This window comes from Crocodylus porosus, unplaced genomic scaffold, assembly GCF_001723895.1.
Source record: "Crocodylus porosus isolate Cpor-Errol unplaced genomic scaffold, CroPor_comp1, whole genome shotgun sequence".
NCBI classification, from domain to species: domain Eukaryota; kingdom Metazoa; phylum Chordata; order Crocodylia; family Crocodylidae; genus Crocodylus; species Crocodylus porosus.
Window position 1 is genome coordinate 89,126,533 of NW_017728886.1, and position 20,785 is coordinate 89,147,317.

General features: G+C 39.5%; 1 protein-coding gene across 4 annotated transcripts in view; it reads right to left on the reverse strand.

Annotated features, from left to right (window-relative positions):
• VPS41 (VPS41, HOPS complex subunit) overlaps window positions 1-20,785 on the reverse strand; it is a 154,315-nt gene that overhangs the window by 66,145 nt on the left and 67,385 nt on the right. For all 4 annotated transcript variants that reach the window (XM_019538980.1, XM_019538963.1, XM_019538970.1 and 1 more), the window contains 4 exons: window positions 20,430-20,495; window positions 9,002-9,121; window positions 4,538-4,684; window positions 3,283-3,349 (listed from right to left, as the gene is read on the reverse strand). In XM_019538980.1, the coding sequence (XP_019394525.1) occupies window positions 3,283-3,349; window positions 4,538-4,684; window positions 9,002-9,121; window positions 20,430-20,495 (400 nt within the window). The remainder of the gene's footprint in view (window positions 1-3,282; window positions 3,350-4,537; window positions 4,685-9,001; window positions 9,122-20,429; window positions 20,496-20,785) is intronic.

Sequence of the window (20,785 nt, forward strand, 5' to 3'; positions counted from 1 at the left end):
CTATTCTGTCCAGGAATAGCACAGACCAATTACAGATGCTTCCTCAGACTGATGAAGGTTATTTGTACCTGAAAGCTTGCAAAGAACAATTTTTTCCCACTATTTGAATTGGTCTGATAAAACATAATGGATTTACCCAAAGAATCTTGTCTGCCTATGGCCTCCCAACATAGATCTAGAGCAAAAGAAATCTGAGCCCTCTTAACAGTCAAGGAGAACTATGTTGATAGTGGTAGTACTAGCCCAAAAAACAAGCAGCCCTGTGTGACGCTTCCCCATTCACCCCATGGCTAGGGACAGAAATTAACATAAACTGCTATAAGTGATTGGACACCAGTTCAAATCTGTCACATAACAGAAGTTCAGTGCACATAAACAGCTTTCAAAATGGCTGAAACCAGTTTAAGATAAACATGGATGGATGCAATATCAGACTTAACTAAACATGGATGGATGCAATATCAGACTTAACTAATTTAGGTTAAATTGCTTTATTGAACTATTGTTCCAAATCCCTGTGAACTCAGAAAAAATACTGAGAGCAGAGGGGAAAAATACTTAATATAATAATCATTACTGTAATTGATTATTTGATTCCTTTCTCTAATACAACAAAAATGCCATATCAAGTAACTTGCCAATGAACCTCTGAAAGCAGCTTCTTGTTTGTTATGTTCTATTTACTGTCAGCTCCGTATACTAAAAGCATAGGCTTTAAACAGATGCTTAGTCTCTTATGGGGCTACAAAGGTCTCCAGTCAAAAACATCCAAACTGGCTGCTGTACTGGGCTAAGAACCTTAAATGTTGCCTTCTTGTGTCTGCAGCTAAAGTTGGAATATCAACGAAGCTGAAAACAGATCGCACTTCATGAAAGAAGGTTCTTAAGCAAGACTGTCTATAAGATGATATCAAAAGCTATTGTAATCTCTACAGAGACCTCAACAAATTATGCTCCCACAACCTTCTACCTGCGTTCTAAAGGTGTTCATAGCATTAAGCAGTATTGTCTCAGTGCTGTGACCCAAAACCAGAAAGGAAAGTCTCAAGCACTTTGTTAACAGGTAAGCAAGATAAAAAAACAAACAAACCACCATTCAAACATGCAGAGAAAACTGTAGGCTGAAAAAGGTAGGATCAAGAAGTTTCTTCCACAAAAATCTTTAGATTTGCACTTAGACAGTTTGATGAGAGACTAAAATATTGTTAAAAATAAAATTTCAATTATAGAATCACAGAAAGTCAAGAAAGAGCGATTACCTTGAGTGGGCATGTCTGCATGCACACATATATTTGCATGTACACATAGAGAACAAGGATCCTCCCAGATAATTTTTGAAATTTTTTGAAAATATTGGGTACTTACTCAGTATTAGTTTCTATACCCAGCATCTAATGAAGTTAATATTTTTCTGAAATCACTGTATAATAGTGGAAATAGTCCCATTTGGTATTCTCAGCTCAAAAGGTAAAAGCCTTGCATCCATGAAAACAGTACGAGTTCTACCACTGCTTTCTGAGGGGGTGTACAGAAGTTACATTTTTTGTGCGATGAGGCCCCCGGAAATGCTCTGTTGCCACATCACAACAAAGGTCTGATGTAGTATCAGACTGGGATGCTCTAAAGCAGACCTTCTTAAGAAACCTGTGTACAGGTTCCTTGAGAGGGTTAATTTCGGGCAATTCAACCCACATCCCATGTGGCTTTGCAGGGGTGGGGGAGGATAAAAATGAAGCCCCCTTGCTGCACAGGTCTGGGCCACCTACCCCTGCTGCAGTCTTGGTAGGGAGGCGGGGAACAGAGCCAGGCCTGCAAGGTGGGGGCCCCTTCCTTCCCCGGGCATGGCAGACATGAGGTTGCTGCTGTCAAGAAACTTGCATGGGGGTGCAGGGGTGAAGAAGAGAGCTCCCCCCAAGAACTGCCCCTCCCCCCTCCCAGCTGCTGCTGTTGACAATTACCAGCTGGGGGAGGCCAGCGACTGAGAAAAGGGGTGGCCTAGAAGCCTCCTGGAGAGGCTCTGTCTGCTGGCCTGGGCCCATGCAGGCAGGATCTAAGCTCCCCCGCCACAACCCACAGGCAAATGCCTGTTGGGTTCAGTGGTGCTCTAACTCATGGCGCTTTGTGTAAAGTGCCTTGAGTTAGAGCGCCTCCCCAACAGGCTGCTTGAACCTCTGTACACACCTTGAGAAACCAGAATTTCATCCGTTTCTTTTAATTTAATATGCCTACATCCTCACAGGCAAACCAGAAAAAAGTAATGTATGGACTAGAGTCTAAGAACTCTGAAAGGTCCTCAAACCTATGTTCAGTATAAAGCTCGCTCTTTCATTCTTCTAAGAAATTAGGCTTCCTGCTAGTTATGTTTTAAAACAGGAATCTCTTCTAGGAATTGTGTTTTTTGACAAATACAAAAGCAAAACCTACCCCCCCAAGCTTATCCCTGAAATTTGTTTCATATGGTATTCTTAGTATTTGGCCTTCTCCACATTTATACACACCAAGAAAATGAGAGAGCACACAAAACTGTAAAGACAGAAGCCAAGTACCAAGCAATCTAAAGGTGGGGCAGTTTACTGATGCTCTGTACTAAACATAGGAGATAAAGAAAAAAGGAAGTGGGAAGCTATGTAATTGAGCACCATATGGCATATTAGAGTTTATCTTAGCTCCTTAATGCTTCCTAATTGTTTTTTAACCCAACCAAACAAAAAACCAAGTTGCTTCTAGGAGCATAGATGTGTAGGAAGATATGAGATGTAAAAATCCCCAAGAGGAACCCTGTCCTAAAAACACATGACAGTTTCAGGCTCCTGAGATTATAGAATTCCGAGCATCCCAAAATAGTACGAGAATGACATTTCAGATTAAAAACAAAGTGTATGGAGTCATATCAGAACACTACCTAGGAATTAGCCACTGAAAACAGGTCTGGAATGTTGCTGTAGCCATGATGGTCTAGGAAATGTTGAGAGGCAAGGCTTTTTTATGCTCTCTTTTCTTGGACCAACTATAGTTGGGAGATGTTGGACAAGCTTCCTCAGGTTATCTGAGGGAGTGTGCTTGATACCTCGAAACTTGCCAACAACTCTCTTAACTATACAATTGGTCCAACAGAAGACAAGACAAAAAACCTTAACTTACCACTGGAAAACAAACAAACAAAAAAACTTATTTCAGTTGTCCAGTTTCATATGGGAAAACAGGCTTCACAAAAAATTACTGAAATTCATCTGTGGAAACTTAACGAGGTTGTGTTAAATGCACAAGGCCATGGGATTGTACCTATTTCGACATAACGGCTAGGCAGATCTCGCATTTCACTGGCATGGCGTTCCTTTACTGAGCATATCTAGAAAGACAAAGATTTGTATCATTAACATTTGTTTCAAAAATATTTTTGCATCATGTGTTACTTTGGAACCATGAATTCCTAGAACTACAGCCCTGCAAAGCTGGGGCTGAGAGTCTCCTCAGCTGCAAGACTTCCGGCCCCAGCTAGGCACAGTGCACTCTTGCAACTGGGAACTCAAATCAGCAGGCGGGGCTTTCAGCTGCAGAAGCAGACCCTGCTCCATGTGCAAACTAAGCTGGATAGCAACCGGCTATAAAGTTGGTACATATTTTCCAAGGTCTAGCTTTATAGCTGATTGGACATTTTATGGCGAAAGGTACTTTGCATTCGTAGCTTGTCTCAGTTAAATGCACAATTAACCAGTTAATTGTACAATACCTGTAACATGTAGCAGGCTTCTGATTGACAAAACTGCTCTAGGTGCATGAATCTCATAACACAGATACCAATACCAAGACACAGTAAAAAACTGGCAAACTTATAATAAAACCTCATGGTCTATCAAACTCTTCAGGACTGTAACAACATGAAAGGTTTTATGACTTTACCTATCTTGCTTTCCCCTCCCTCTCCATCTGCTCTTTCCAAACACTTTTAATTTCCCACTGGGCATTGATGTATCACTCTGTTATTAGAAAGCATCTAATGCGCTTGTAACAAAACTCTTGTCAGATGCCAGTCTGAGCAAATCATACAGTCTCCAAAGCATGCGTCTGAAATGCCAGCACCCTGCTAAAGCAGGTCTGAAAGAAATGCAAACAAACTTCTTCCTCACCTTTTTCCATGGTTGACTGAAATTAACCCTGTCTTTTTTTATTTAGCAGGGTCAATAACGATACAAAGAACCTTACGATATAGTGTTCCTGTTTATGCTAAGCAAAATAAAAATTCAACAACATTCTAAGAGATTTCAAAGGCGGAACTCTCTCAAAGCCACAGAACAGGAAAATTCCCCTGAGGATTATATGAACTGTACATGCACAGAGAAATCTGTCTGACCACTGGGTGTCTGTTATTACTCCTCCTCATGAGGGTCAGCCCAATGACATTTCTATGGCAGCAGGAGTTCTGCACACAGTAGTCAAACCAAATTCCATTCTTTTTGATTGTCTTTGCTTTTCAGAAATAATCTTCTGTTTGCCTGTGATAACAGCAAGCATTTATTACAAAGACAGGTAATTGTACCTTTACTGAATTTCCCCAGCCAATAATCAGCGTTAAATTGTCCTTCCAGCAAAGGCTGCAGGGATACATATCTGGACGAAGGCTTATATTATCTCGAGGCACATTGGTAATTCTTTGCTTGGAGATCATGTCAAGTATCTTCACACCCTGGAAGTTTAAATACAACACAACTTTATTTAATATGACACCTTCCCGACAAACTTCATTTCAAACATTCCACCGTGTCAGGATTTACAAGATAGTGTAACCAGTTTTTGGTTCGAATAATAGGAAATGGCTGTACAAAATGGATGCACGATAGAAAAATATTAACATTCAATAAGACCAATATAAGTCAGTAGAAGAAAAATTAAAAAGGTACAGACCAGAAAGGAAATGCTATAATTGTATGCACAATTTAGATGAGATGATATAGGAGTTGACAGAAAAGGAAAGAAAAGAAGAGAAAACCAGGCAAGAAACAAAATCTGTCCAAGACACAAAATGGAACTCCAAAGCAGAAATATTTGTGAAATGGTAGAAAGGAGACAGTGCTAGATGTGCAGATGGATTGAGAAGAGAAGCCCACAAGTTGGTCAGTAAGGCAAGTGCATATGATACTTATAAAGGATTCAATCCAAACCCAAAGATGAAGAAGAAACATATTAGAAAGATGCAAGATGCATAACGGGTTACTTTTAGAATTAGGAGATAGCCCTCTCCTCAATCTACAGAACTTTCAGAAAGGCTTTACAGGATTTTTTGCAATGTTCCTCATTAAATTTACTAGGAATAATGTTCTCTAGAGAAGGATAAGTCTACTGGATCTTGCAGATTTGGCAGAAAGCAAGGCACTGCAATTCATTTCAGGGTAATTTTGGGAAAAGTGTGGTTATACACAGGGAGAACAACCATAGTGTTATTGGCTATGGAGAAGAATCCACAGGTATCAGTATAATTTTAAGCAGAATTACCTCCTAATAAGACATTCTCATTTACCTGCAGTCACAGCAGAGTGGAACTACACAGTATATACCCTGTTCTGCTATTGGGCCACTTTCAAAAGCTTTCTAAGTCTCTTCTCTGTGGGGTTCTAGCTAATAAATTGTGAGAAACATCACCTTTCTTGGTCCCAAATCTGAGGAAAAAGCTAAGGCCTGTGTAGGAACACAGGCTTATCAGAACCAAACAACCATATTCCTCACAACATGCAAGACTTGCCAGTCCTTGCATTGCTTGGTGGGAACTTTCATCTTGTCATCTGTACATTACCCTTTTCCGAAGGATTAGAAATAAAAGGGTGGAAAAGAGAATTACTTGTCAACTGCTTTAAATTTCTTCCCAGCTGGTCCCACAGTCACGTGCCCAATTTGGAGTGCAGTTTCCCACTTTTCCATAGAAAACCAGAAAACCTAGTATCCTATGCGGCTGGTACTATTCTCAGGGGAAACAGAAAATCTGTGTTTCTATCCAATTGCAACATACTGGAAGCAGAGAGTTTCCATCTTGGAAAGTGAAAAGGTATGAAGCCAGTCTTCTCCTCCCCTACAAACTGCCCCCTAAACATTTTCATTGCTCTCCCTCCAATTTTCATTGCCTCTCCAATTTGTCCACATCCTTCTTGTAGCTTTGGGCTCAAAACCGGACACAGTATTCACCAGTGCCAAATAGAGAGGAATAATCACTTCCATCCATCCGCTGGCAACACTCCTACTAATGCAGCCCAATATGCTGTTAGCCTTCTTTGTAACAAGGGCACACTGTTAACTCATATTTAGGTTCTTATCCACTGCAACTCCCAGGTCCTTTTCTGCAGAGCTGCTGCTTAGCCAGTCAGTTGCCAGTCGTACCAGTGCATGACACTGTTCTACCCTAGGTGCAGGACTTTGTGCCTATCCTTAAAGAACTTCATGAGATTTATTTTGGTCCAATCCCCCAATTTGTTTTGGTCTCTCTGAATCCTAGCCCTACGGTCTCCGTATTTACTAATCCCCACAGCCTGGTGTCATCTGCAAACTTGCTTGAGGGCGCCTTCCATCCCATCTTCCAGATCATTGATGAATATATGCCTGCTTTGCACATCAAAGTATATAATCATTTCTGAAATGTGCCTGTTTGTCCATGACTGGGAGGCTCTAGAGTGAAAAGCATGAACTTTTCATGCCTTGAGCAAAAACACCAAGGCCAATATTCTTCAACATGTTAAGCACCCTCCCACTGGATTTAAATTGGAGTTATGCAACTAAACACCTTTAAAGATTTGGAGACAAGTTATATAAAATGGAGCTGTAACAAACTAATAGGGGTGCACCAATAGAGATTTTGGGGGCCGATACCACTAGCCTATTTTTGTATTGGAAACTGGAGGCATATCGGAGGCATATCGGCCTCCAATTTCTGATACTGCTGCATCCAGCTGTTGTGATGGAAGGAGAGGGGGGAGGGAAGGGATGTTGGGGGGCAGATCAAGGCCTCCTGCAATGAGGCAGGGAGCGGGGCTGGAGCAGGTGCTGCCCAGCCGGGGGGGGCACGGAACAGAGCTGCGGCCCATCCAGGGGGTGCGGGGAGGGGGAACAGCTCCGGCTGCTACATGCATCCCAGGAGGGCACCATGGGGCGGGGAGGTGTGCCTCAGATCTGTGCAGGGCAGAGCAGGGTAGGCTGCAGTTGTGGGCTGGGGCTGGGGGCTATGCCGGGCTCTTCCCAGAGGGGTGAGGGCTAGGCCACACTGCACTCGGGGAGGGTGGCAGTGGTGCTGGGAGGCAGGCTATGCCCCTTCCCTCCTCATCCACCACAACTGATTTACCAGCTGCATGCAGCTCTCCAAGCTGCTGAGCTGCACTCTTTGCTGCCTGCCTGCGTGCTGCACTGCTCTGTGGCTGCACACACCTGGGCATTTATCAGCTAAATTATCAGCCACATCAGGCCAATTTCCGATGCAGTCAATTTTCTTTATATTGGTACCAATCTGATATCAGACCAAAATGTCTATGCACCTCTACAAATCGATTCTTTGTGAATCGGGCATAGATGGGGACAGAAGCAGACAGAAGTTGGTTACACAAACTCCTGACATATGATTTTACCCAAGTAACGTGACGGTTCTTTCCAAATATCAGAAATCCAACAGGTCTGCATGTAACATGTCAGAAGGCAAAGTATACAAGGGAAGAAATAAAACCAACACAAAAAGTTATGATGGTATAAAAAGCATTCCTTAAGTGAGCTCAACAGAATAGAACATAAACTAGGCTAGGAAAAAAATATCCTGGAAATAAAAGAGGCAAAGAGAAAATAAAGGTCCAATAGCCAAATATATTAATCTTTTGAAGGGCAAGAGTCATTTCATTTTTCATATAAAATAGGCTTGACCATGACTTTTTGACTCTGACAGATGGTTCTCAACATTTTATTAGTATTCTGCATCCCTATGTGGTGCACTCTCTGGGGATGCCTCTCCTCCACTGTCATATCTACTTCCAGCAGATTCCCCATGAATATATATTTTAATTGTGTGGCTCTGGAAAGAATGAACCTCAAATTGTGCTAATGCCAGAAAGATCAAGCAGCAATAGAAGCTAGATCCCTATAGCAGACTCATTCATAAGGTACACATAAGCAGTAAAAGCTCAGGTCTGTCTATAAGGTACCTTTTGAAACTGGATCAGAGCAACATCTAAAAAAATGCCATTAATGTCACAGCTTCAAACATCTTAGGAGTAAAATTTTCCTCAAGTACCTAATTTTCCTTTAGAAAATGATATTTAAGAACCTAAATCACAGATAGGTACTTTAGAAAAATTTCCCTAGGCTGGCTACTTGCTAGTAGTGGGGTTTGAAGCTTTTACCCAAATTATGCCTTGTATTTGCAAAGTTGGTAAAATGTGTTACTCAAGAAAATCAACACTATGATTATGACCATCCCTTTTGGTCTTAAAATCTATGAATTATACATCTGGGGAAGAGATTTATCTTCTGCTAAGCATTTTGCTAATCCAAAATTAGCATTTTTTTGGTGAAACCTTGGAATCATGTCTCATTAGATTTTCACCTATTCAACATTTTAACGCTTACTAGTTTGCTTAAAGCAAGATCACAAATTTGACTTAAACTGGCAGTCTACCAGAGTATATGGTGTTAATCCAAACCACTGCTTTACAATGGTGCAGGATATCTGTGTCTGTAGAAGGGGTATATACAGTTACGTCTCTGTAGTTTTAAAGAGTTGATTGTAAGAGTATGAGGAGGAGCCATGTGCAAGAACTAATGGGGTAGAAGTGGGTGCGTGTATAAAACACACCTCAGAACATCCATCAGTGCTGGACTGCCTTATATAGTTAATAATTTGAACACAGTCAAACAGTTTACAAAATAAGTATTTGGACACCTGATGCTATTTCAAAATTTTTAGGAATATCAGTCAATTGTATGCAATGCTACCAAGATATTTCTATATATCTGCAAAGAACAGCAAGGAAATACTTACCATGTTATTAGCCCAAGCAATTAAATGTCCTCTCCATTTTACATTTCTTATATTTCCTTCTCCTTCATGTAAAACAGAAGGCTTCCATCTGTTCATCCAATTCTTGTCATATAACAACAACTGTAGAGACGTGTAACAACAACAGAAACAGTTGTATGAAGTCATGCCGTCTGTAATGGATTAGTATGTTTGATTTATGGCTTGTAACATGCTCATAGTTCAAGGGGTGAAGGGTGGGGACCAAAGAGAGGGAAGTAAATAAGGTCAAACATTTAAGATGGATTACATTTACAATGGAAACATTTTAAAAATACTTCAGAATTAAAAGTGTCTTTAATTGCATTGAGCCTTTCTAACACTGCACTTCTCAAAGGGCTTTTACACAAAACCATGTAATCATTCCTACTATAAAGATAAGAAAACCATAGTCAAGGGGCATGAACTGATTTGCTCAAGGCTGCTGACAGACATTCACTTAAAGACCTGATGGGGCCTAATCTGCAATCCCAACAAACATGCTCCCTGCCATGACACACATGCATGGCAGGATACGTGATTTGGTGATTAAGGATTAGATCCCAGTCATGCTTTACCTGCAGTGCCATGGCTTCCTTATCTGTATACTGGGAGTGCTTACAAGTGCATAAACAGCTGATTGTCAACTAGGAAACAGGGTCTGGTACCAGCCCCACTGCAATCTCCAGCCCCAGCCAACAAGCAGTTGATTGTCAAAACCCTGGTTAGATGCCATACATGGCTTTTACACTTCCCAGCACATGGGGACCCCAGGATCAGGGAGCCCCTGTCCTGTCATGATGGAGCCTTTAAAAACACTGTGTGCTGGGCTACACGCATGGTTTTCTGACATCTCTGGTGCACAAGAATCTTGGGAGTGGGGAGAGCCCAGCGCACGCGTGGTTTTTGAATGTCTGTGATGCAGCAAGGCCAAGATCAAAGAGATACTGTGAACATGGGCTCACCACGCTCCACCCCTCTGCCTCTCAGGCTTAGCCAGGGATCCAAGTAGAGGACAGCTGTATCCCAGGCTCTCCAGCTGCCCCATGCTGGATCCTCACACTTATCTGAGTGTCAGGATCCACCATGGGCTGGCCCCAACTGGCCACATGTTCCATTTAAGGTGCGATACAAACAAGCCATAAAGTTGATACACATCACACGTAGAATAACTTTGTAGCTAGCTTATTGTATTATCTCACCTTAAATCAACCTGAATGTGTGGCTGGGTTACTATTTGTGGCACCATTAATAGGTTAATTGCATCTTAAATGAAACAACAGGTAAAAGGGAAAATAGAATCCAGACCTTTTGATTCCAGCACATTAATTTTGCTCTGCGATTCACTACTTCCTTCAAAGAAGCATGACATCAGTTATGGAACCTTGCATTATGACACGACATACCCCAATTAAGCAATTCTGTGAAAGCTTCAAGTGCATGCCATGATCTTTTACAGCCATGCAAAACCATAGCTGTCTCAATGTGTCTCTACATCAAAGAATACGGGACAACACACTGGGATCAGATTTTAGGACAGGCACAACTGACTAAAACCTTTGGGTCCAAGAACCTTGCCTTCCCTTAAAGAATGGTTTCTAACACATTTCAAACCATATTTCTGCAAAAAAGTACGTTACAAAGTGTCATGTAAAGCAGACTGTTTCCAAAGGTATCCCAGCTGTTTACCAGCTCCAGAGTGCTTCCAAAAGGTTGTTTTTACTAGGATTTTAATAGTTCTGGAGTACTGCCAGAAGTTAAGTGACACACAGAAAAGTTAAAGTCCCAACATACAGACAAGCTACAATTTAAGACCCCAATCCTGCCGACACATGTATGATTAGTCCTACTTCAACAGTGATGAGCTCATATGCATTCAGCAGGACTACTACACTGCATAAAGTAACTCCTTGAACTTACTGGGGACTAACTCAAGAAACTCCACTATTAAGGTTATGTAGATGGAGACAAAAGTACACTTCAGCTGCTCCAAAAGGCAATGGGGAATTGCTGCTTGACAGCATGCATCAGCTGTTGTATTCTAACTATTATGCCCGCACGTTCCATAGCAAACTAAGCTAATTAAATGGCTCTAACATCCAATGAAAGAGGCTCCAAATTATAATGGTTTCACTACACTTGTATTGCTAAAGGGTCATGTACATGTAACATACTCGCATTTATCAGTATCCTTTGATACCAGTACCATTGTTAACTCCTATAACACTGCAACATTTCAAATATAAAAGCTACTATGCAGACCCTCGCTGTAAGAGGGACATTTTTTTCTTCTAAATGTATAAGTAAGAGTAGCTGTAACGAGAACAAATGATGAGGGGGTTTTTAAAGGTTGGCTTAAGAACTGCATAGACTGCATGCCTTTGGTAAAGCCACAAGATGGCACCAAAGGACCAAAATTGCCAGAAAAAGTTTAAACCAAGTCACTAGAGAGGCTGGAGCCATGTCATGATGATCCATGAAACTGTCCAAAAAAAGGGGTCTAATAAAGGATATCACAAAAAAGCCCTTGCCCTCCTCAACAAACAGAAGTTTTATCAGAAAGATTTACATATGGAGTCAGCTTTTGTCTTAACAAGCACCATACAATTCCCTCCTTGTCAAAATGAGAACCGCACAAATGCAGCTTGTGCAGTGGCTATACTTGTTAAATTCGGACGTTCATCAATAGATTGTGAACAAGTAGAAGCCTTCCCACCCCCACCACCAAAAAAATAAAATAAAACCCCCAAAGTGTCAAGATAAGTTATACTGAAATATTTATATTGAAAGCACGATGCAGGGGAAATCAGAAATTGCTACTGCTGGTGGCTCTTAAGAATTGAAAATAATTTTTGCTAATTTTTATGATACTAAATAATTGCTTCTTTAGTAGAAGAAAAATAGTTACTACTCCGGTGTTTCATTTTTTTCCAGCTAAGGTACCAGTACATGTACAAGTAAGTGATATTTCCATTCAGACTGGATAAAGTTATTAGCTTCGAAGTTATTCACTTAGTATTAAAAAAAATGGACATGTTCAGTATGAACAACATGCATTGCCAACTGTATGTTTACTTGTGAAGGACCTGCAAGTACATTTATTATTCACAAGTGTGGAGTTAAACCAAAGAACAATTGTGACCTTTTCATAGTTTGAGAGCTACTTTTTTTTTTTTTTTTTTTAAAGCCCACATATGACTGAGTAGAAAAACATTTAAAACTGGAGAACAGCAGACACTTGATGCACTTCAGCACAGATTTTCAAGTGACTCTTCATTTGGGATACATTCCTGGCACTTCCATAATATTTGATTTTCATACATATGACCAAAAGAACAAACATGCACCCCAAAACTCCAGGAATTAAGTTTTAAAGGCATACTAATCACTGGCTGGTTAACTTTGTAATACATAGGCCTGATAACATTGTGGTGGTAGGAGGAGCGGGGGAATAAAAAAAAAAAAACCCACAAAAACCCAAAATAAAAATGGTCCTTCATTACAAACCTTCAAAGCATGATGCAGCAAAATAAAGATGCCCTTAAAAACTAAGGAACTGACTTTCAGACATACTGAGTACCTTCAACTTCAAGCCATGGAGAGCTGGAGATTCCTACTACCTCAAAAAAATAGACCCTAAGCTTAATTCCAAAACAAATGTTTACTTCTTCCACTAATAATATCATTTTTGCAATACAAATATTAAAAATAGGCTGAAGCAGCATTTAGCTGAATGTCAAAAGTCAACAATCTCAAAGAAATACACCGAATAGGAACACTATGGTACCTAGGCTGTGGACAGACATTACAGTCATAGCACTGCATTTCCCCCCCGCCCCATAGCTCTATAAAAGCTATGTTATCCTCACAGGTGTGTCTGGTGGTGGTGGGTAGGGTGTTGACTTTGACAGCTGCTGCTGTTCAGCAGCTGCCAGCTGATCATTGACAGCCTACCCCTTTCTCTGAGTAACTGGACATCTGCAATTAGTAAACGAGTAGAAATGAGGCAGTAACAAGCAGGATGGACTGCTCTGACCAGAAGAGGGAAAAAAAAAGTTCTTGCTAACATCTGGCAATAGTTCCCCATGGTGGGAATGACGACACTCTTAGAGGGATTTATCACTGAAGAAAGTTAGCTAAAACTTGCAGAACTGTCACTTCAAGCTACACTGGGATGGTGAAAGTCCTTGATGTCTTTCAATATTTTTTCCAGAGGTCCATGTGTTCAGGAATTAGTTTGTCAGTGGTAGTAGCACTGGAGGCTCATGCACAGAGAAGCAACCCCTGTTTGGACAGAAATTAAATGACATGTCCAAAAATCACAAATGGTGTCTCTGTGGCAGAGCCAGGAAATGAAGTGAAGTTGAACCAAAAGATCATCCTTCTACTTCAGAAAATGAAAGAATGAACACCTGATCCGGGAGCCAACAGCAAGGACTCCTATTACAGCAGCTTTAAGATGACAGTAAATGGCCTTCTCAAATAAAAGTGTTATCCTAATTTAATGGTAATAAAACCATGTGCTCTACACTATAATATTGATTCTCTTTTTTTGTTACACAGCCATCTTGAGACATAGCAAACATGAACATTCTACAAAGGATTTAGGATCCTTCTCAACCCACTGAAAATATTTATCTTCAAAGTAATGGGTTAATATATTTAGTTCACATTTCAAACATCTATCATATTAAAATAGCATCATTAGAGCCCCAGAAAGCAACTTGCATTTAACAGGAACTAATCACCAAGCAAGGAAAAACTAATGTCCAGAAGACAAATTCCCCCTCCTCCCTGAACCACTTACTTTTTTTGGTGAGAGAAAAGTGTTGTAGGGCTTCGCTCCACGTAAGTCTGACATAGTATATGTATTTCAAGAGCACGAACAAAATAATTTGTTTGCATTCCCTGTGGTACTCTTTATACTTCTCTCTGTTTGGCAATGCTAAGTCTCTAAAGTCTTTGTTACAAAACGTGGTAGTGCTTGAGATGCTTTTCTAGCATCTCCTGCATGGCAATAATAAAAGAAGCAAACCAAACTTTAACATAATCAAAACCACATGACGAACACTTAACCTTTTCCTTGCTATTACAGAGAACAGGTGCGCAAAGCTTTGTCCCACTGTATGCTTCTTGATGCATCATATTTACTTAAATCCAAGACCAGGCTTTCCCCCCAACCAGCATGCAGGGAAAAATGCCTCATCTTGGGTTCAAGTACTGGCCTGCGGGAGGCAGTGGTTCAGCTCTGCCTTTGGCCCTGGGCTGAAGCAGGGGCTGAGCCACTTCCTGTCCCGAGTCAGAACAGCTTGCTTGGTGAGAGCAAGGGAGAACAAAGCAGCATCCTTCCTCTCCAACCTTGCCCCCCATGCCAGTGCCTGCCCTCTAACCCACTGCCACAGGTAGCAGGAAGGTCAGACAGCAATGGGGGGGGTAGATATAGGGGGACAAGGGGCCTTGCTCCTAAGGTAATTTGTTTGATGGGTCTTTTTAACACTGTTGAATGAGTACCTTATGTGCCTCTGTGCAACCACCGCATTACTGTCACAGCAGCAACAATGCTAAAATGCATTAGAAAGCATCTTCTTTTTTCTGTGGGACTTTGCAGAGGACTCTTTGATTTTAAGACTGACAATAGTTCCACTGGATTACTGAACACATCTCTGCATATTTTCCACTTAATATTTCTATCTCCTCAGAGAGGGCTCAAAGTGCAACTACTAAAGAGAATGGATTAGTCTTTGGATTTAATGGAGCTCATCATGCAATTAGCACTAACACAAATTGTGCATAAGCCCAATCTTTAAACTAAACGTAGGAATTCTTAATCATCTGAATAGGGAAACCCTTGACTACAGCAATACTAGTGCAATGTGATGAAGTTTAAATCGACTCTCTCCAAGGGTGTATTATACATACACACACGCATATATGCACACAACACACCCTTCTCTCCCATCCACAAGAGGTTTCAATGGAAGTAAACTGTTTCGAAAGAATTAATTTCTGCACGGTCTATGCCACCACCAATTCTATTTGAAAATCTCCTTCTGCAAGAAGACCTTGAAGAGATTTACAAAAATCAGCATGTACTATTTTCCTACTGTAGTATAGGAAAACACTCTTTCCCATACCAGGAAAGCAGCAGCACCAGACCCAGTGATTCAGTGACAACCCCCCAAATGCACAATTGTACTTTAATGATACTAATCACCAAGACTTTATTTAGCAAGAAATCAAGGATTAGTAACATCTATAAACATATAGTGTAAATATATACTTATTAGAAATGGTAATGGGGGAAGTGTATTCAAGGAAGGCAACAGGATCTGGTGGATAGTGAACACAGAAAGTATTTTCACACATAGAATGCAACAGTCATAATTAATCTAACTGGGAAAAAGTCAAATAGCTTCAAGTACACATGGATTCAGGGAGACTCTTTCTACTGAAGTAGGTTTTAAATCGACTGACTGCTGAGTTCTAGCTAGTCACCAGTTCACAAAACAGTCCTCAGCAAGATTTACCTGGAAAAGCTAAGACTTTCCGAACCAAAGATTTAACAGGCATCTTGTGCAAATGCACCTGCATTTTTCTACACCTCATTTTGACATAACTTGTTTAGAATTACAGGTATTGATTGCTGTTACATAGATTTTATAGATGCATAAGTTTAGGACTGGATAGAAGCATGTGTAAAAATGTGTACATCCATGCTACACACATGAATTCATTCCCCCTCTTTTTGCTTGGCAAAAAAAAGCAAACATTCAATGCAAGATACAGAATACTGTGATGATGGAGGGAAATACCTTAGCAAATATATTCCGATGTGTTTATTAATAACTATCATCAGCATTACTAAAGGTCTCAGCTATTGACTAGTAATACGTAATACTAGTCAACAGCCAAGACATACAACCCCACAAATTATATATAAAAAACAAATGTTTAAAACATCAAACACACTATTGGGCAACTCATATAGTTTGCAACTACTGTGGCTTGGTTGATGCTACAGCCTGGACACTGCTTAAGGTAAATTACACAATGTCTGGGCACAGATTGCCATAGTATTTACTCTTACTTCACTTAAACTGGACCTCTCAGTATTTACTGACTGACATTTTACAGCTTACAAAGCAATCTGCCTTTCTTGTCTGGTACTCTTCTACTACCGAATGCAATGCCAAACAGCTGACTATCTGGTTTCTAAAAATGGACTGTGCTGCAAACAGCATCCTGACAATTTAATAATTTGTCAAAGTAGTCCAACCAGTTATTATGAAGTACATATAGTAGGGTTCAGAGGTAAAGGTCGTCTACTTACTCACAAAGCAAAGTTAAAGTGCATCTGCTGACACTAAAAATCAGACAATTAAAAAAACATCCAAGACATTCCCTAGCAGACTTGACTTTAACATATGAATTCCACTGCAATTCTCACAACAGCAACTTCAGCTTCCTAAAAAGAATGTGTTTTCATTTCTCCTTTCCCCATTTGTTCATAATTTCTATCCTATCACTGCATTAGAGGTTGCTGCAACTTAAGTGAAACAGAATGTAAAATAAACTTGTTTATAGCATGTCAGACAGTAGAAATAATGCATCTTGCCCTGAAATACTATCGCTGAAAAATTATTTTAGATTTTTTTAAATAAATGTTTTCCCTAAGCAACAATGTCTTTTTTTTTTTCTTTTTGGCTTTTCTGGCACACATGAACAGCAGCTGCATGTAGTTTGGGCACTTAAATGAGATGATCATACCCTCCATATTTTATTTTTAGCTAAAACATGAATGAAAGGAAATATGCAAGGCCTTCTGTGTTGGAAAACTGGCCCTTCAGTCGCCTTAGCAACAGAAAATTTCCTAAATGATTAGTGTTCTCAGTGTTCAGCTTTGATTTTTGGAAAAAAAAAAACTCAGCTCCATTAGTCTATATATCAAACTTCTTCAAGTCTGGGCATCCAAACTGTGGTACTCAAAGTCACTTGAGAAAATTAAGGGCCTGATCCTGTAAGGTACTGAGTGTCTTTCTTCATCGCTGACTTCTCTAGGAATTAAACATGGCCTAGAATGTGCAGTCTCCTCACCCCCATTTAAAAGCGGGTCCCCAAAACCTTTTAACAAATGTTTTCATGTTATGTGGGAACAATCTTGTCACTAATGGTGTGGGTCAGTTATTAGACTTAGAGCATATTTTCCTAGCAATATCCAGATATTGGTCCAAACCCCAACAAATGTAAGACCTCACTAACAGCTTTACGAAGAGAGACATACCTCAAACTGCTCTGCTCATCTAAGCTATCTTTACACACAATGAAGCAGCCAATACCTCGATTTTGGATACTACATATCCTTCAATCTTCTCTCTCAGTTATTTTGGCCTCTTTAACCCTATATGTACTGTGGATACTTCTACCTCTCTACAGCATTCATTCAAGTGACAGGTTGAGAAACACCAGTATCTTAAGGGTTAAGCGAAGAACACCTTTATTTCAGCTTTACTACCCTCATTTAGCTAGCTTGCACCCTGTTATTTTTTAAGATTAGACCCTTTTTTAAAAGGCAGAAGGTTACGGCCTTCAATAGCACAGTATTTGTCTTTTCCCCTTGCCTTGAAGCTCTGCTATCCATTCTGGCCAGGAATGCCCTGTTATTTACAATATATTATTATTTCAGGGTTACCATCATCCATTCACAATGGTGCTGCACTTAATTGCAGAGTTAAGAGAAGGAATGTTCCTCTGTTTAGTACTTTACCTATCACCTCCAGTTGAGATCACGTCAATGCCTCTACAATCCACCTATAATTTTCAGAGGTGGATACCGTACACCTGTAAAAAACTACTCTTTTCTGAAAAGCAAGGCAACTACCTTATCCAAAAATTTAAGCGTTGCATTTTTATTCAAATAAATAAGCTTAACAGATATGTTTTTCATTTACATCCTGTATAATCAAAAGTTAACTTTAATTTGACCACAATACCTTTTTTCTTGTTTTAGGATGGTGCTTTGAAATGACAGCAGCATATGCCAAATTAAGCAGATTTTAGAGATTTGTGCAAGAAACTTTTAAAATGCCTATTTCCATCATGACTGATCACATAACATTGTATTTTTTTAAAAATCTCAGTACCATACAACAACCTGAAAAGTTCTGAAGAAGGTTCCTGGAATCAAGAATCTATAAATATGCCCCCAATTTAAAAAATAGTTACATTTTAAGGCTATACTTACATAATAGCCCCTTGGATGCTATACTATAAAATGCCCTTATATCCCTTTATGAAGAACTGATTTTTCTCAAAACAAATATAATTAAGAAAATGGAAATTAACAAGAAGAAACTTCAGTTCTGGAAGGCATTCATATTAAGCAAAGTACTAAAGTAGGTGCTTAACTTTAAAGTTAACAAGAATGGATGTAGGCATATCTTAAGTGCTTTCTTGAACTGAGACCATAAACTATTAGAATTGTAGATTTATTATGTAAACCAATATAAGTAAGACATTCAAGAAAGAAACAAAAAGGATCCCTCACACTTTCTGAAGTGACAATGCATATAATGTCGCTGGAGGCTGCTGTTAGAAATGGCAACACTCCATTCCAGGTCCTTCTGCAAATACTGGATTCTCTTTTCTTAGGTCCCAGAGTTAAAAATGTGGGGATAGATGGTGAGAACTCACACTTTTCTAGACACCGCTTCTATAAGCAACTCAGACATAACTGTACTGAGGGAGATTCTCAAGGGTTTTTTCTTCATACTGGGGAGCGTAGATTTTGACTTCTGGTTTTAAACTAAACTTTAAACGCAAAACCAAATTGATTTACCAAAGCAGTCTCCATATTATGTACTGCTCTTGAATCCAACCAACTGAAAATGCAGATCTATGTGATCTCTCCATGCAGCAATCAAAAGATTGGATAGGATTTCAAAAGATAAACTGTATAACATGGCTATTTTTTTTGCTACAACCTTAAAAATAAGTTTATTTCTTTTTGTTTATTTGTTTTTTAAATACAGAAGCAAGTAAAATTAAACAACAAGGGTCAGGTCTTTAATACAATAATATTATCTATCATATGCCAAGATGTCTATTAAAGTTTCCCTGAAGAGGAAAGTTTCTCAGCGAAGTATGGAGGCATTAGGAATCCGTATACAATTTCCAAGAGGCAGGAATATAAAACTACCTGTCAGGTAATCCAAGATAACCAAAGAGATGCGTTCAATCCTTAATTTTTTTTTTCTGTTCAGCATCAAGTGAATCCAAGTTATTTCACCACTTGACAGCACTTCCAAGTTCTATTAATTCCCAGTTTCTCTCCCCTTGTCACCATATCCTGCATGAAAAAGCCTGACAATTTTGTTGTTGGGAGATAATCACCAAAAGTCTGTTCTTTGGTGGCTAATGCAGACCTGGTCAGACAACCAAAGCATTCAGAGTGTAGTTTTTGTTTGTTTTAATAAATAAATAATTACTATTGGTAATAAGTTGTACTACTGATAAAAAACAGCAGGATTACTAGTTCATGCTTTCTGAATGCAAGGCAAATTCAATGCATTTGGCTCAGTGCATCTAGAACTATGAATATTCATTTCTAATTTCAAAAGGGTCCCAATAATGTGTTAAAAAATTAAATGATTATAATAAAATTGCATTTTCTTGGGGTTTTTTTGTTTGACCCCAAAATTACATGAGCAGAGAATAGTTAGCCACATTAATCTGAAGTCATAAGGAAGGCAGAATAGATATGCACCTTACAGACTAAATCAGAGATGCCTAAACTTTTGTAAGCAGTGGCTCATCATCAGATGCTATGCATCTTCTAGGATCTAGTTTCTAATGTGAAAATCTACCCTGCCTTCTGTCCAAAATAGGCATCAGAAAGGTAGAGGGCACTATTACTTGAGACTTCATTATCTGCAAGTTGAGAATCAAAATTAATTCTACTCAAAAACAAATAATGTGAATGTAATAAGACCAAAATGCCTGAAATGAGGGTTAATACTACAAGTACAGAATTACATGTCAATCCCCATCGTGATTTTACAAATAAGGTGTCAAGTTCTGAGGACACTCTTGCCTAAGAAACAGAAAGGCAAAACAAGGCTTAAAGGACAATGGATCAATTGCCCCTTTGCCTAAGTTTAATTAATTCATTTGGCAGGGAAGAAATCAAGGCAGGAGATACTAGGCATGTTAGAACAGAACACTATGGATAAAATTCTGTTCTTGCCCTCATTTTAAGGGCAGATGGAAGTCCCAGGGGGAGAGAGAGAGAGAGAGAGAGTGTGTGTGTGTGAGTGAGTGTGCGAGTGAGTGATACATATATCTATTAATTTGAATTGTAAACTTTGTTCAAAGAGGAAGGGAAGACAGACCTACCTTTTAGGATATAACAACTTACCTTTTTACCACCTGTTACAAACTGTTTGCAGGGGGATTTCACAAACTGAGGGTGAACTGCAACAATCTGGATTTAATGTGGGAGAAAAATAATTCCTGTTGAAGTTATTAAGCATTATAGGGACTTCAACTGCAACAACACCACCTGTTTTAACTTTCATATTAGCTAAACATTGCCATATATAGATTATTACAACTACATTCCTTCTATTAGGTGACAAGACATAAAAATGTTATTTTCCTATTAAGAGTTACAGGGAAGCTTCTAAACAGTGAATGGGCTATTCTGAGCTACACCTGTCAGCAACATTGTGATGACTGTTCTTTCCACAAAACAAAACCTTACATCAAACCAGT